Raw genomic sequence first — 13,314 nt, 5'->3', positions numbered from 1 at the left:
CCTTAAAAAGTCTTAAATTGTCTTAAATTTTACCGTAAAGTGGCTGTAGGTATTAAATTTTCAGCCGGTCTGCTTAATGACGATAGGGAAGCACAGTGATCCACCGTAAAACATTTAATAGTTGATTAATTCTGTATGTGAAACATGAGAGAAATGAGAGTCTCCGTGATTTATTAGCTTATTACGATAGGTCGGGTACAGATGCTGATGCCGGTCTGCACCTGCGTGCTGTCATTACGCGGTTGTTGATGTGAGGTTCAAAATGCAAAGATAGGAGAAAGTAAATTTATCGACGTGGCAAAGAGGCAATGTGTAAATTCTGCAAAAAGACCTTTTCTTTAGGGACCATGGGGCTCAAAGTCATCGAGTATCACATGAAAGGAGGAAAGCAGCAGCTAGTCATAGCGGGTCCAGGTTAATCCCTGCATTGTTTGCAGCTCGACCTAACAATGTTACTAGTTCAGACTAGAGCTGAAGATCTTTGTTGGGTTCGGACTTTATTTCTATCATTTTAGACGGGGTCGTGCCGGGCTTGGGCTTGCGCAGTAAATGAACAGTCATGTGATGCATTTCGATTAGCGCGAGGAAGTAATCAAATGGTTTGTTACAACATTGAAATCCTTCCCTGCAAAGGTGAATCAAATGATGACAGAGATGTCAAAAAGAGCGAATTATGTCAGCGGTCAGGCCAGCCAACAGTTTTATTCGAACAGTCATTCTAGCCGCTGGTATATTAAGGTATTTTGGCGGTCGCTCATACACTGCGTATTACGGTAGAGCACTATGAGCAGTGTCCAGCGAGCTGACAGGGAACATGACGAGGCCACTCGCTGCATTAAAACCGCTGCCATGGAAAATGAAATGAATGTTCTTGACTGCTGGAAGATGAACAAGCAATCCTACCCAAAACATGCTAAATTAGCCGGATCAGTATTGTATCCCGGCCAGTAGCAGCAGCAGAGAAAAGGTGCTCAGTGAGTGCAGGACTGCACTAAAGCCATTTACAGAGGATTCAATAATGTTCCCCCACAAAACACACATGGTATGACAATCTTTCTGTAAATCTGAAATCAAGAATTTTTAACATTATCAGAACTGCTACAAAACTAATAGGATCTGAAACTTTTACTAGTATACAAACACTCTATGAGCAATACTTTTTGCCTAAAACCAAAAATAAAGAAATTATTTGCAATGCACAGACATCACTATTGATATTAACAGTGGTTAAAGAGCATATAGATGTTGTGCTGCTGAATGTTTTAATGTTTTCAATTGGGTTGAAGTCAGGCAACTGAGCAGGCCACTCTATTATCTCAATACTTTTAGCCTAAAATCAAGAATTGATAAATTATTTGCTCACCTTGACTTGATAAACATACATGTCCATCTTTTCATGTCAGTCTGAACTGCCCTTGAGATATATGATTTTCCTCAGGCTGGCGAAGTCGACGCTGACCCTGATTCCTCTGCTGGGGATTCACGCCGTGCTCTTCACCTTCGTCATTGATGAGTCTGTGCCCAAAGAGTCTCTGCTGCGGCTCATCCGCCTCTTTTACGACCTGTTGTTCAGCTCCTTCCAGGTGCTCAGAGCTCCTCAATCTCTCACTGATTACCTAAAAGAGGAGCTTCATGATGAGTTCTTGTGTTGTCTGTGATTGTAGGGTCTGCTCGTGGCCATCCTGTACTGCTTCGTCAACAAAGAGGTGAGTGAAGCTGAAAATCAACGGCTAAAAGTCACATCATCCAAAGCAGGTCTCAGATCATACTTATGGAGCCTTTTCACATCTCCAGGTTTCTCAGTCGATATAGTTGAGTTAACTTAAATGTGAGAGTAAATGTGAGAGAAGAGCCAATCATTTCTACAATCCTATATTTGCTAAATTAATGAAATAGAAACTCCTTGGCGGTGTTATCAAGACATTCAGAGGAAGGGAAACAATAGTGAGAGACTGATAACGGCAGCCAGAAGAGAGAATAACGTCAAATTTACTGTCCCACTCCCATATACTCTGCATTACAAACACCTTGCACAAGTGGTAATTAGTCATTTGATGCAAAGGTGATATAATACCAGTGTTGGGCAGTAGCGGCTACTAGCTTAGCTACATTTCTCAGTAGCGTGGCGGTAGCGTCACTACTTTCTAAATCAAATAGCTTTTCAGTAGCAAAGCTATTTTATTAGTCAAGTAGCGCAGTAGCGTCCACAAAGCTACATTTACCAATCCCCGATGAATAAATTTAATGAACCTATAAGAGCACATGTCACTCCGCTGCTCATCCGTTTGCACTGGCTGCCAGTTGCTGCTCGCATCAAATTCAAAGCTCTGATGTTTGCTTACAGAGCGATTTCTGGCTGCACCCCTTCTTATCTGCTCTCACTTCTGCAGATGTATGTGCCCTCCAGAAACTTGCATTCTGTGAATGAACGTCGCCTTGTGGTTCCATCCCAAAGAGGGAAGAAATCACTTTCCCGAACGCTCGCGTTTAATCTGCCCAGTTGGTGGAATGAACTCCCTAACTGCATCAGAACGGCAGAGTCACTCGCTGTCTTCAAGAAACGACTAAAAACTCAACTATTTAGTCTCCACTTCACTTCCTAATCTGCAATTGCCTCTCTGGATATACCACTAACTGTACTCAAAAAAAAAAAATTACTAATGCTTTCCTTCTTAGACTTTACACACCTGAAACTTGCCTACAGCACTTATTCATTGTTGCTCTTATAGTTGTGTAAATTGCTTCCTTGTCCTCATTTGTAAGTCGCTTTGGATAAAAGCGTCTGCTAAATGACTAAATGTAAGTGACGGCACAGACATTCACAAAGCTGTAAGGCCGTTGTCTAGGCGATTACAGTAAATCCATATGATAGCTAGAATGAGAGTTTCTTTTTCTTCCTGTTTTAAGGTGGTTGACAGGAAACGTTTTGGTGCATTACTGCCCCCTCTGGTTGGTGACGTCGCCAACCAAATTAGGCTAACACGAGAACACTTGCTTGATGGAAAGATAACTGAGGGAGAGGAGTAATTTCTGATGCAGAATTCCTCATGGCCATACCTCGAGAAGTGCATGTTAAGATGCAATAACTTAATTTCTGATGCTGTGCTCCAAATTACTTTAGTAATTTATAAGTACCACTATAAATGACTGCAATATGTAGTGTAATTTATAAATGAAGATTTCTAAATAAATATACAATATGCAGACATTCCAAGTTTGAAAAAGTCAGAAAATACAGAGTTGATTTGCGGGAGGTAGCGGATTAGTGAGTGCTCTAAGAGGGGGGGGGGGGTGTTGGTAGTGAGTGACGTATCTGTGAAGGGGGGCGTGTGCGCGCGAGACGTACTTGAAGAGCGGTGGGGGTGAGTTGCGTGCGACGTACCTTAAGAGTTAGTAGGGATGCAGTGGAGAGAAGGGTGTGCAACATATTTAAGGACCAGGCAGGAGACGCGTGATTTCCGGGAGATTATCATTCATTTGCAGGCATCCGGGAGTGTCTAGCATTTCAGGGATACTCCCACAACTTCCGGGAGACTTGGGATGTCTGAACATGCATAATGCTTATGTCAAAATATTTCTCTTTACTATAAATCACTATAGTATTTTAAATGAGTAACACCTGCTTTTATTGGATTTTTTGTTTTAGCTGTTATATACTATAATGTGTTTCTGTTTAGTACAGCATATTATTTACAGTAAATAAAGGAACTATTATGCCTCATATGTTTCATTGGCAGTTTTATTGATCACTAAGATGTGATTGATTTGGATTTAAGTTGCTACGATTTAAAAATAAAAATTGCAAAAATAGCTTAGATGTAGTTAAGCTACTTTTGCCAAGTAGCTCTTAGCTTGCTACATTTCCCAGAGGGCAGCTTTTAGTGTAGCTAAGCTACATTTTAAGTAGAGTAGCTAATAGCTCAGCTCACTACTCTAGCTCATTTTTCAAGTAGCTTGCCCAATACTGTATAATACACACATAAATACATATAAATGTTCATTGGTTGAAACAAAAATCGAAATATTAAAAACGTTCAAGTATGATGAATGTTAAATGCGTCATGTGAAAAGGGTCTATTGGTTCTGTCATGTGTGTGTAGGTGCAGAGCGAGATGCTGAAGAAGTGGAAGAGATGGAAACTAGGCAAGGACATTGATGAGGAGTATCGTCACACACACAGCCAGACGCCTCACGCCAAGAGCAGCACAGCACCGCCGGCTGCCCACGACTGCCCCGACACCTCATCTTCTCTGGAGTCCCAGCGGCTGGTGACGGGTCTGCAGAACGGCCTGAGCCGTAGCCGTGGACGTGCCAGACTGCAGTTCACCTCTCAGACACAGGAGGGCGCCAGTAACTGCAGCTCCCTAACAGAGGATATCTGCCTGGAGGAGCGGCCGCTCAACAATGAAGGCTCCGCTGCAGTGCTGGAGGAAACCAACGTTTGAGGAGGGAGATTTTACACATGCGGCAGTCGCATATTACCAGAAAGACTTCGGGGGTGAGATGTTGATCTAAACATTTACATTTAGGGTGCGTCCGAAACCGCCTACTACTCAGTAGGTACTGCATTTGAATTTAAACGTACTACTCGGCCGTTAGAAAAGTGCGTTCTATAAGTATGAATTTGAAAAGTATGAATGGAATTCGGACGTACTACATCCGCCATTTTGTCATGGTCACGTGACCTACCTGCGTCAGTTGCGTCGCCTCACTTCCATTCATGAATTCTCTCACGGGGCATTATGGGATAGCACAGCGTGCATGGGATGCGCACTTCAGAATCTCGCCGGAAGTAGTTAGTCATCCGGGTACTTCTTGCATACTGATTTTCGAATTCTATGAATTCGGCTCGCATACTAATTTTAGCGTACTATATAATATGGAAGTATGCGGTTTCGGGCGCAGCCGTAGTCATTCAGCGGACACTTCTGTCCAAAGTGACTTACAATAGTATAGAGCCAGATCAGTCTCAAAAAAAAATTCATTTACAAAATAAAATTCATACACAATTTAATTCACATTTATGATATTTAATTCATGAATTCAAAACGCAATTTGTAAATATGCAAATCCTATTCGTAAATTCAAATCACAGTTTGTAAATTGAAAATACTCCTCAGATCATCTGAACAACCTGGTTTTGGTGAAAATACCGATTATATTTACATTACAATTATCTAAAGGGAATTACAGTGGTCCACCAGAGGGGTTCAGAGAGAGCAAAGGGTCTGGAAAGGGGAAAAACACTTGATTTTGTACCCACTCAGGAGGAAAAACTGCTGGTTTTAAATGTTCATCTTACAGAGCCGTCCATAATCCACTTGCCTTTCTCTCACCACTGACAGAAGAAGCCAAACGTGTGTAATTTATAACTCATCTCCCGCTCTGCTCCAGAACTTTTCATGTGGATTGATATCATGAACGGATGCTTTAATAAAAGTGTCAAATTCAAGCATCGGGAGCTGTAGGGTGTGTAAAGTCAGCTGTTTACTCGCTGTATGTCCATGTATACACATCACTGGAGTGCCATTCTTACAGACTACCCACAATGCAATGGAAAGAGACAAAAAAACACAACGAATGAGCTTCAGAATGTTTTTAGGTTTCCCTTGTGATTGTTGAGAAGCTCAAGACTTCTGAACACCAATGAAAAACGACCCTTAATCATTCTGTATCCGCGTGAAAACAGTAAGAACTGATGTTCATGATGGACAATTTACTCATGAATATAGAGTGATGGTATTCATATACTAACAGATGCAATTCACAATATACACTACCTGACAAAAGTCTTGTCGCTTTTCCAAGTTTTAGAAACACAAATAATAACTTGCTTTCTAGTTGAGCATTTGGTATCAGAAGTGGCTTATATGAAAGGCAAAGGCCTCCAAATTACGCTTATTTGAGCACAATAAAATATGGTCATGCCTTGATTTTGAATGATTTTATTAGGACAGTAAGGTCTGACTCTGCTTAGACTAAAGTCTCATCACTGAACAGAAATAATGTCCAGTATAGAATATAAAGTCCTGCTGCAGTGGAGACAGAATGAATATTGTGTCTGACTCCATCATGAGCTTGGAGGACTGCATCCATACATCTTTGCTAATCACTGATTAATAAAGTCATCTGGAACGGCAAAGAAAGCGTTCTTGCAGGACTCCCAGAGTTTATCAAGATCCTTCGAATTATCGTTAATGCCTCCTCCTTCAGCTTACCCCAGATTTACTCAATAATGTTCATGTCTGGTGACTGGGCTGGCCAATCCTGGATTACCTTGACCTTCTTTGCTTCCAGGAGCTTTGATGTGGAGGCTGAAGTATGAGAAGGAGCGCTATCCTGCTGGAGAATTGTCCCTCTCCTGTGGTTTGTAATGTAATGGGCAGCACTAATGTCTTGACACCTCAGACTGTTGATGTTGCAGATCTCTCGCACGCCCCCATACTGAATATAACCCCAAACCGTGACTTTTCCTTCACCAAAATTGGCTGATTTCTGTGTGAATCTTGGCTCCATGCTGGTGTTCTGCAGTACTGGTGATGATTGGGATTCAGTTCAACAGATGATTTAACAGACAAATCCCCCTTCTGACTCTTTCCCAAATGATCAACTAGAAGTCAAGTTAAGATTTGTTGCTTTTACAACTGGGATCCACCACAAGACTTTTGTAAGGTAGTGTAAACAACCTTCACTAAAAAAATGAAAGATTGAAACTGTATTGTAGTGTCAAGTGCCATCATTCTGCTTGAGGATCTTGAAGATTCATTGTATAATATAATATAATGGCACCGCTGTGCAGCAGAGTACGCATAAATGCACAGTGATAATTACGCAGGTGTGTCACACCTGGATTGACCAATCAGAAGCCAAACTTGTGTGTCAGTTTTGTAGAGTCTGTTTAAATGCTGCTAACATTCCTATTCATTTTGCATTGAAAAGATGAGATTTTTATTATTATTAATATTGATGTTGCTGTTTCTGTGTGTCCTGGAGTTCTGTTCCACATGAGGGATTTAGAATGTTCAAAGTTTAGAATGTTACTTCCAGAATTTCAAAAGCTCCATGTCACCATGGAAACTAAAATGGAATGCGGTGTTTTGAAGCTCTAAGGAGCTGTTCACACGTCGCGTCTAAAAGTGTGTGAAAAGCATGAAGTTCCTTCACAACTTCCAACATGCTTTGGCATCTTTTGTTGCTGGACAATAGGACAACAGGGCAGGAAGGCAGGTAACTTCTGCCGTCGTCCACTGACCACTTTTCTCCTCCAGCGGTGTCCCTGTACCTGTGGTTACACTCAGTAAACAGCGGTGAGTTCGATGAACTGATGACCTTTACGGCCAATCACAGTCATTTCTGTCAGTGGCGCAAAAAGGGGGTATGCAGTATATGCGGCGCATAGGGGCGTCACACATGGGGGGCGCCATTGTGCCACAACTATTTTTGAAATTATCCATATTAAAAGTTTCAAATTATATATATATATATATATATATATATATATATATATATATATATATATATAAATATATAATATTAATAATAATAATAATATATATATATTGTTAAAAATGTTTATTTAGCATTTTATACGCTTATAATATTGTATTTTATTAAATTAAAAAATCATTCCACCCCTCCCCCCCATTTTTCATACCATATACATGTTTTTATGAATTTATTATGTATCATATTGACTCATCAGGCCTTTTGGTAACTTCTTAGCTCAAAACTATTTTAATTTTAGCTACAAACAAAGTTATAAAATTTCAATTAAATAGAACATTTCACACAGTTTGTTACTGTTTTTTTTACACTAAACATTTGACAGTCTTTTTTTATTTCACTTTTAGCAGTTTCAGTCAATTGTTCTGGCAAAGACAGACCTTACACTTCTCACTTTATACATGTGAGAAGTAATCACAATGTTCTTTTGCCCTTTAGGACTCCCATGTCTATCATTTTGTTTTGACAAATGTAGTACGAAAAGTCCAAAAGCAAGGCTAGTCAAGGTGCTATAATCATTTAGTGAGGGAAAATTAAATTGAGAAGAAATTTGGGGAGGTATGAGAGGCATTTCTTTGCGACTTAACATGCTTAATGTAATTATACCTTTTACTAATTCATACTATTTCAGGTGTGTTCAGAACTGCGAAACTGTATTTTTTGAAGCATATTGATATCTTTATGAAAAAATATCTTTAATTTATTGATGGAAATATTTTCCACATTTTATCACTTGCCTGTTTTAAAATATAGTTGGATTGAAGGGGGGGGCGCGGAAAAGTTGAAGCCGCATACCCATCAGTAAATGTGCAGTTGCGCCCCTGATTTCTGTTGAGCACAATGGCAAATCAGCTTTGTTTAAGAACACGCTCAAATGTTCACAGGAAATGGACGTTTTAAAATCTCAGTATCGATTGGTACCAAATTCCATGATTATCATAACAACACTACAACCAAACAGCTTCATACTGTGTTTGTAGACTAAATACCTCAGACAAACACAGTGCATCCAAACACTGCTGTGCTTTTCCAATTGGTACTGAACCCTAATTAGTTGGTTCATGTCTATACCTGCCAATACTTCTGTTTTTCCCGTGAGTCTCCCGTATTTCAGACCCATCTCCCACCACCCTCCCGTTTTGTTATTTCTTTCGGGAAACTGTTATTTCACCCCGTCCCTGGTCCTTAGCTTTTTTGCTACGGTCTGTAACACCCCCGCCAATTTTGGTATAGTGTCTGATCGTATTGGGCGCCTGAAACACCCCCCATCCCCCCTGTCATCCAGAATTTCAGAGACAAATGTTGGCAGCTATGTTCACGTCACATGTCCTGCTGTGCTTGCGACATTCTGAAAAGTTACGTTGTTTTCAACTATGTGTACCTGGAAAACATGAAACTGCACACCAAACTTTCACGATCAAATGACGTGATGTGTGAACGGCCCTCTGCTTTCTAAACATTGGAAACATTGGAAACGCAGCAGTGAAAAGCTGAAGATGCTCAGTTGGCTGTCCATGAGACTTCAGCAGTGGTCAGAAACGCAGAGCTTTGCCTGGACGTGGTGTTGATTGTAAACTCATGCATCTGCTTCATTTCAGTGTTTTTGTGCTTTGTGGAAAGATCTCGTCTGCAGGAGCTGAATTACGATATTTGTGTAAACCACTTTTGTTATTGCCTGCGGGAACAAGAAGCGAGAACGAGAAGAAAAAATACGGTCAAAATAAAAGAGTCTGGTTGTTTAGTGTGAGTGAGCCTGATTTACTGCAGTGATGATGATCTCTGGGAAACAGATGAAGACTGTATTGATTACATTCATTCATTCATTTTTGGCTTAGTCCCTTTATTAATCCGGGGTTGCCACAGTGGAATAAACCACTAACTTATACAGCATATTTATCACGCTGCGGATGCCCTTCCAGCTGCAACCCATCACTCAGAAACACCCATACACACTCATTCACACATATACACTACGGCCAATTTAGCCTACCCAATTCCCCTATACCACATGTCTTTGGACTTGTGGGGGAAACCAGAGCACTGGGAGAAAACCCACGTGAACAGAGTGGATGAAAACATCCCCAACAGTACAGAAGGGTTAACTTCAGAAGAGTTAGAGTCAACATTTGCTGAAACAACACTGATTTTCAGCCTCAACAGATGAAAATCTTTGTCATTCCCACCAATTGTCATTTTATGCTGAAAATAAACAATAAAAAACTATGAAAAATATTATATTATACAAAAAAATAAACTATTAATTAGGGGTGTAACGATACTCTCAGCTCACGATACGATGTGTATCACGATATAATGTTCACGATTCGATATGTATCACGATATTTGGAATAAAAATTGAAAATGAAACTGAAATGCAAATTTTACCAAGTAAACTATTTTTTTATGTATTTCTTTTGTTTCAACTTGTTAAACTGAACCTTCTTTAAGAAAATAAATTAAACAGGCCTGTCTCTGGAAAATAAAACAATTTAAAAACTTCTTAAAAATATTATTGAAATGACAGAGACAAAATTAAGGAACAATTTAAGTAAAGGTGCAAAATAATAAGCTTTCTATTCAATTGAATTTAACAGTAAGAGCTTAAGGCTTTGCTTGGTCACTTGCGTTTTTTGTGTGTGCAAAAAAAAATCCACATTTCCAGGTATTTAATTCATATTTAATTAAATTCATTTAGAGATATCTGCAAATATTTTTCAATGGTAGTCAATGGAGGAATATGACTAGTCATAATATATTTGCAGATATCTCCAATCTGATTTCGTACTAGTACAATTGTAATTGCAGATATCTCTAATTGTCATTCTGACTAGTCGAATTATAATTATGACTAGTCAAAATATAATTAGAGATATCTCTAAATATATTTATGGATAGTCAGAACAAAGGTTTAAATGCTAAAACGGCTTGCCATACGCGCGCCTCTCTGAAAGTCCGCCCTCTGTAGTAACAGCTCACGTCACGGCGGGAACATTATATGAAGACAGAATGATATTTTAGGGTAAATTGTACCTTATAAATACAGTATGTGACTCTTTCAACACCATTAGGAGGTATCCCTGTCACTGTGCAAAGTATGTAAATCACTGTGAAGACTTTAAAACTTAGGCTATGTTTGACCCAGTATGCGTGTCAAAAAGCGGACGAGTCTAAAGCAATGACTGTACAACCGAAATGTTGCCAGACGTCTGATTTTGAGAGGATGGGCCATCCACTATTTCAGCTCCACTCATCTTGGTCTGCTAACATTACTGCTGCTGCAATCTGAACTCATGTGCGACAGCAGGTGGAACGTAGCTCACGTGCAAACAGCTCAACTAATAAGAGAAAACGGACGTCATATCGTAATCAAATCGTCATAACGCCACGATGCATATTGTGACATTTTTGCATCGCAATAAATCGTACAACGATAAATCGTTACACCCCTACTATTAATAGTTGGCGCCACTAGCCTAGTAGTTACTGCGTCGACACAGCACCAAGGTGCTCAGGTGACCCGAGTTCGATTCCCGGCTCGAGGTCCGTTACCGATTCTTCCCCTACTCTCTGCTCCCCACACTTTCCTGTCTGTAAAATCTTCACTGTCCTAACCCAATAAGGGTGAAAAACCCCTAAAAATAATTATAAAAAAAAATACTTATATTTACTATATTTCACAATATTCAGCGCTTCACATAAACTTTTTGATCCCCAGCCACTGTGGCTAGTTCCAACATTACTAGCCACTCGCCATTATTACTAGCCACAATTTTGTTGTTGGGAAATATATTTTATTTGCATAAATTTGACTTTGACATGCTAAAATGTCTTGATTTAAGTTGTGTGTCATCCCCTATCATTTCATTTTTGTGTGTGTTGTGTATGAGCTTGCTCTATGTGCATGAACAAATGCTTTCATAGCGTCGCTTTACTATTAATTTTTATTTTATGACTTTTCAGGGCTCAAAATGAAAGATTTACCAAATTTATCTCTGACCACACCAAAAACAAATAATTATTTCTTAGTGTCAAAACAAGCTAAATATAGCTGTAAACATAATTTTTTGTTTAACAAAACCTTTCCTTAAATTTTTTTAGTAAATTTAGGGTAGTAAATGTGAACAGTGCACAAAGGTTAAAACATTAATATTGTGTCGTCTAAAAAATGACTATAAAGTTGTTTGAAAACATGCCACATTTTTATAGTATGAACAAATAAATGCTTCAAATTACCATTGTTTTATTTCAAATTTAACAGAATAAAGCAAAAATGCCATTTACTCAGTCGCATAAATCATAAATCCAGCTGAGGATGTTCAAGTGGTCTCTTAAGTCTCCCTGTAGCAGTATATAATAGACCTGCATTATAATGTAATAAGGCCTGCCCAAGTGAGGCGTGTAGCTATTATTCCCCCGTCATTAATTCTGATCTCCGGTCATTTGCTGGAAGCTCATTGGTCTTTACGATGCAGTAATTTCCCTTAATGAGGCGGCCATATTAGCATATATGTTTCTGCTCCAGCATATGGTCTGATCAAATCCCCCTGAAGCCCACCATCTTCATTTGCACAGCTGAACGCTGCACGGGTCTGGGGTTGTAATTGTGCGTCTTCTGCATGAGATTGTGATAGATTCAGACAGTCAGACACGGCTGAGGTCTTGCAGTTCATTCAGCGCGGTGTTAAAGTATGTTTGAGTGCAGCAGCTTGTTTTAAATGCTCGGCGCTTTAACGCCGCATTCTGTACTACAGTCAAGCAAACACGATTGACTTGTTCATGACTGAATGTTCATGACATTAAAGGGCAGCTATTATGCAGAAATCACTTTTATCAGGGGTTTAAACACAGTTGTGTGTCAGCAGTGTGTGAATAAAACCAGCCTCTAATTGTAAAAGTGTATTACTTCATTTTTGACTTGATAGAAACAGTCTGCAGAAACACTTTGATTGACATTCTCCCTTTGTACGTGTCATCAGAGGGGGAAAGCCCCGCCCACTAGTGACCATCTTTCCCTCATTTGCATAGGATGTTAGTCTTGTTTTTGAATCAGCCACTATAGGACACACAGGCATTTGTAGCTCCGCCCTCTTCTGAAAATAGCACAATCTCATTTGAATTTAAAGCGACAGTCACCAATTAGGATTAAAACCTAAAAGGGCGAGTTTCAGAGTTAGAAAACATTATTAGTGTGGTATTTTAAGCTGTAACACCACACACACACTCTCTCGAGACATCACAGAACAATTTAAATCTTGTAAAAAGAGGCGTAATATGTCATCTTTGAGTTTAATACAACCCAGCATTTTTTAAAAGTGACGAGTGGTTGGTTTTTCGGCTTTAATGCTTTAAATTTATAAATTACACTATAAAAATGCTGAGTTGTTTCAATACAATGTTGGGTCATATTTGGACAAACCCAACTTTTAGGTTGATCTTGATTTTATTGTAAAAAAAATAATAAAAAAATAAATGAGAATTTCAAATATTTTATGGCAAACTTAAAAAAAAATAAAGATGACTTAGTATTAATGAATGTTTTATTTAGAATTTTTTTTTAAATTACTTGGTCTTACACTTCATATTTTCAGATTTTTATAGTACTTTATATATACAGTTGAAGTCAGAATTATTAGCCCCACTTTATTTTTTTTATTTATTATATACTAAATATATATATATATATATATATATATATATATATATATATATATATATATATATACTATAGAAAACTGACAATGCTCATACATGTTTTGGATATATATTTTGGATTAAGTTGTCGTTTATGCCAACAGCTTGACTTTAAATCAA

The 13,314-nt window shown here is 38.8% G+C and overlaps 1 protein-coding gene across 9 annotated transcripts in view; it reads left to right on the top strand.

The window, feature by feature from the left end:
- The window catches only part of gcgrb (glucagon receptor b), a 53,964-nt gene extending 47,003 nt beyond the window's left edge, over positions 1 to 6,961 (top strand). For 4 of the 9 annotated variants that reach the window (XM_087238089.1, XM_087238087.1, XM_087238090.1 and 1 more), the window contains exons 12-14: positions 1,439 to 1,583; positions 1,665 to 1,706; positions 4,101 to 6,961. In XM_087238089.1, the coding sequence (XP_087094215.1) occupies positions 1,439 to 1,583; positions 1,665 to 1,706; positions 4,101 to 4,445 (532 nt within the window). In that variant the 3' untranslated portion in view covers positions 4,446 to 6,961. The remainder of the gene's footprint in view (positions 1 to 1,438; positions 1,584 to 1,664; positions 1,707 to 4,100) is intronic. The other 5 variants (XR_015477126.1, XR_015477123.1, XR_015477124.1 and 2 more) reach the window with 2 other exon arrangements.
- The last annotated feature ends 6,353 nt before the right edge of the window (positions 6,962 to 13,314 follow it).

The sequence above is a fragment of the Danio rerio genome, chromosome 1, assembly GCF_052040795.2.
Source record: "Danio rerio strain M-AB ecotype USA chromosome 1, GRCz13ab, whole genome shotgun sequence".
In the NCBI taxonomy this organism is placed as follows: Eukaryota; Metazoa; Chordata; class Actinopteri; order Cypriniformes; family Danionidae; genus Danio; species Danio rerio.
The sequence above is the reverse complement of the archived record's forward strand: the minus strand, read 5'-3'. Positions and strand labels throughout refer to the sequence as shown.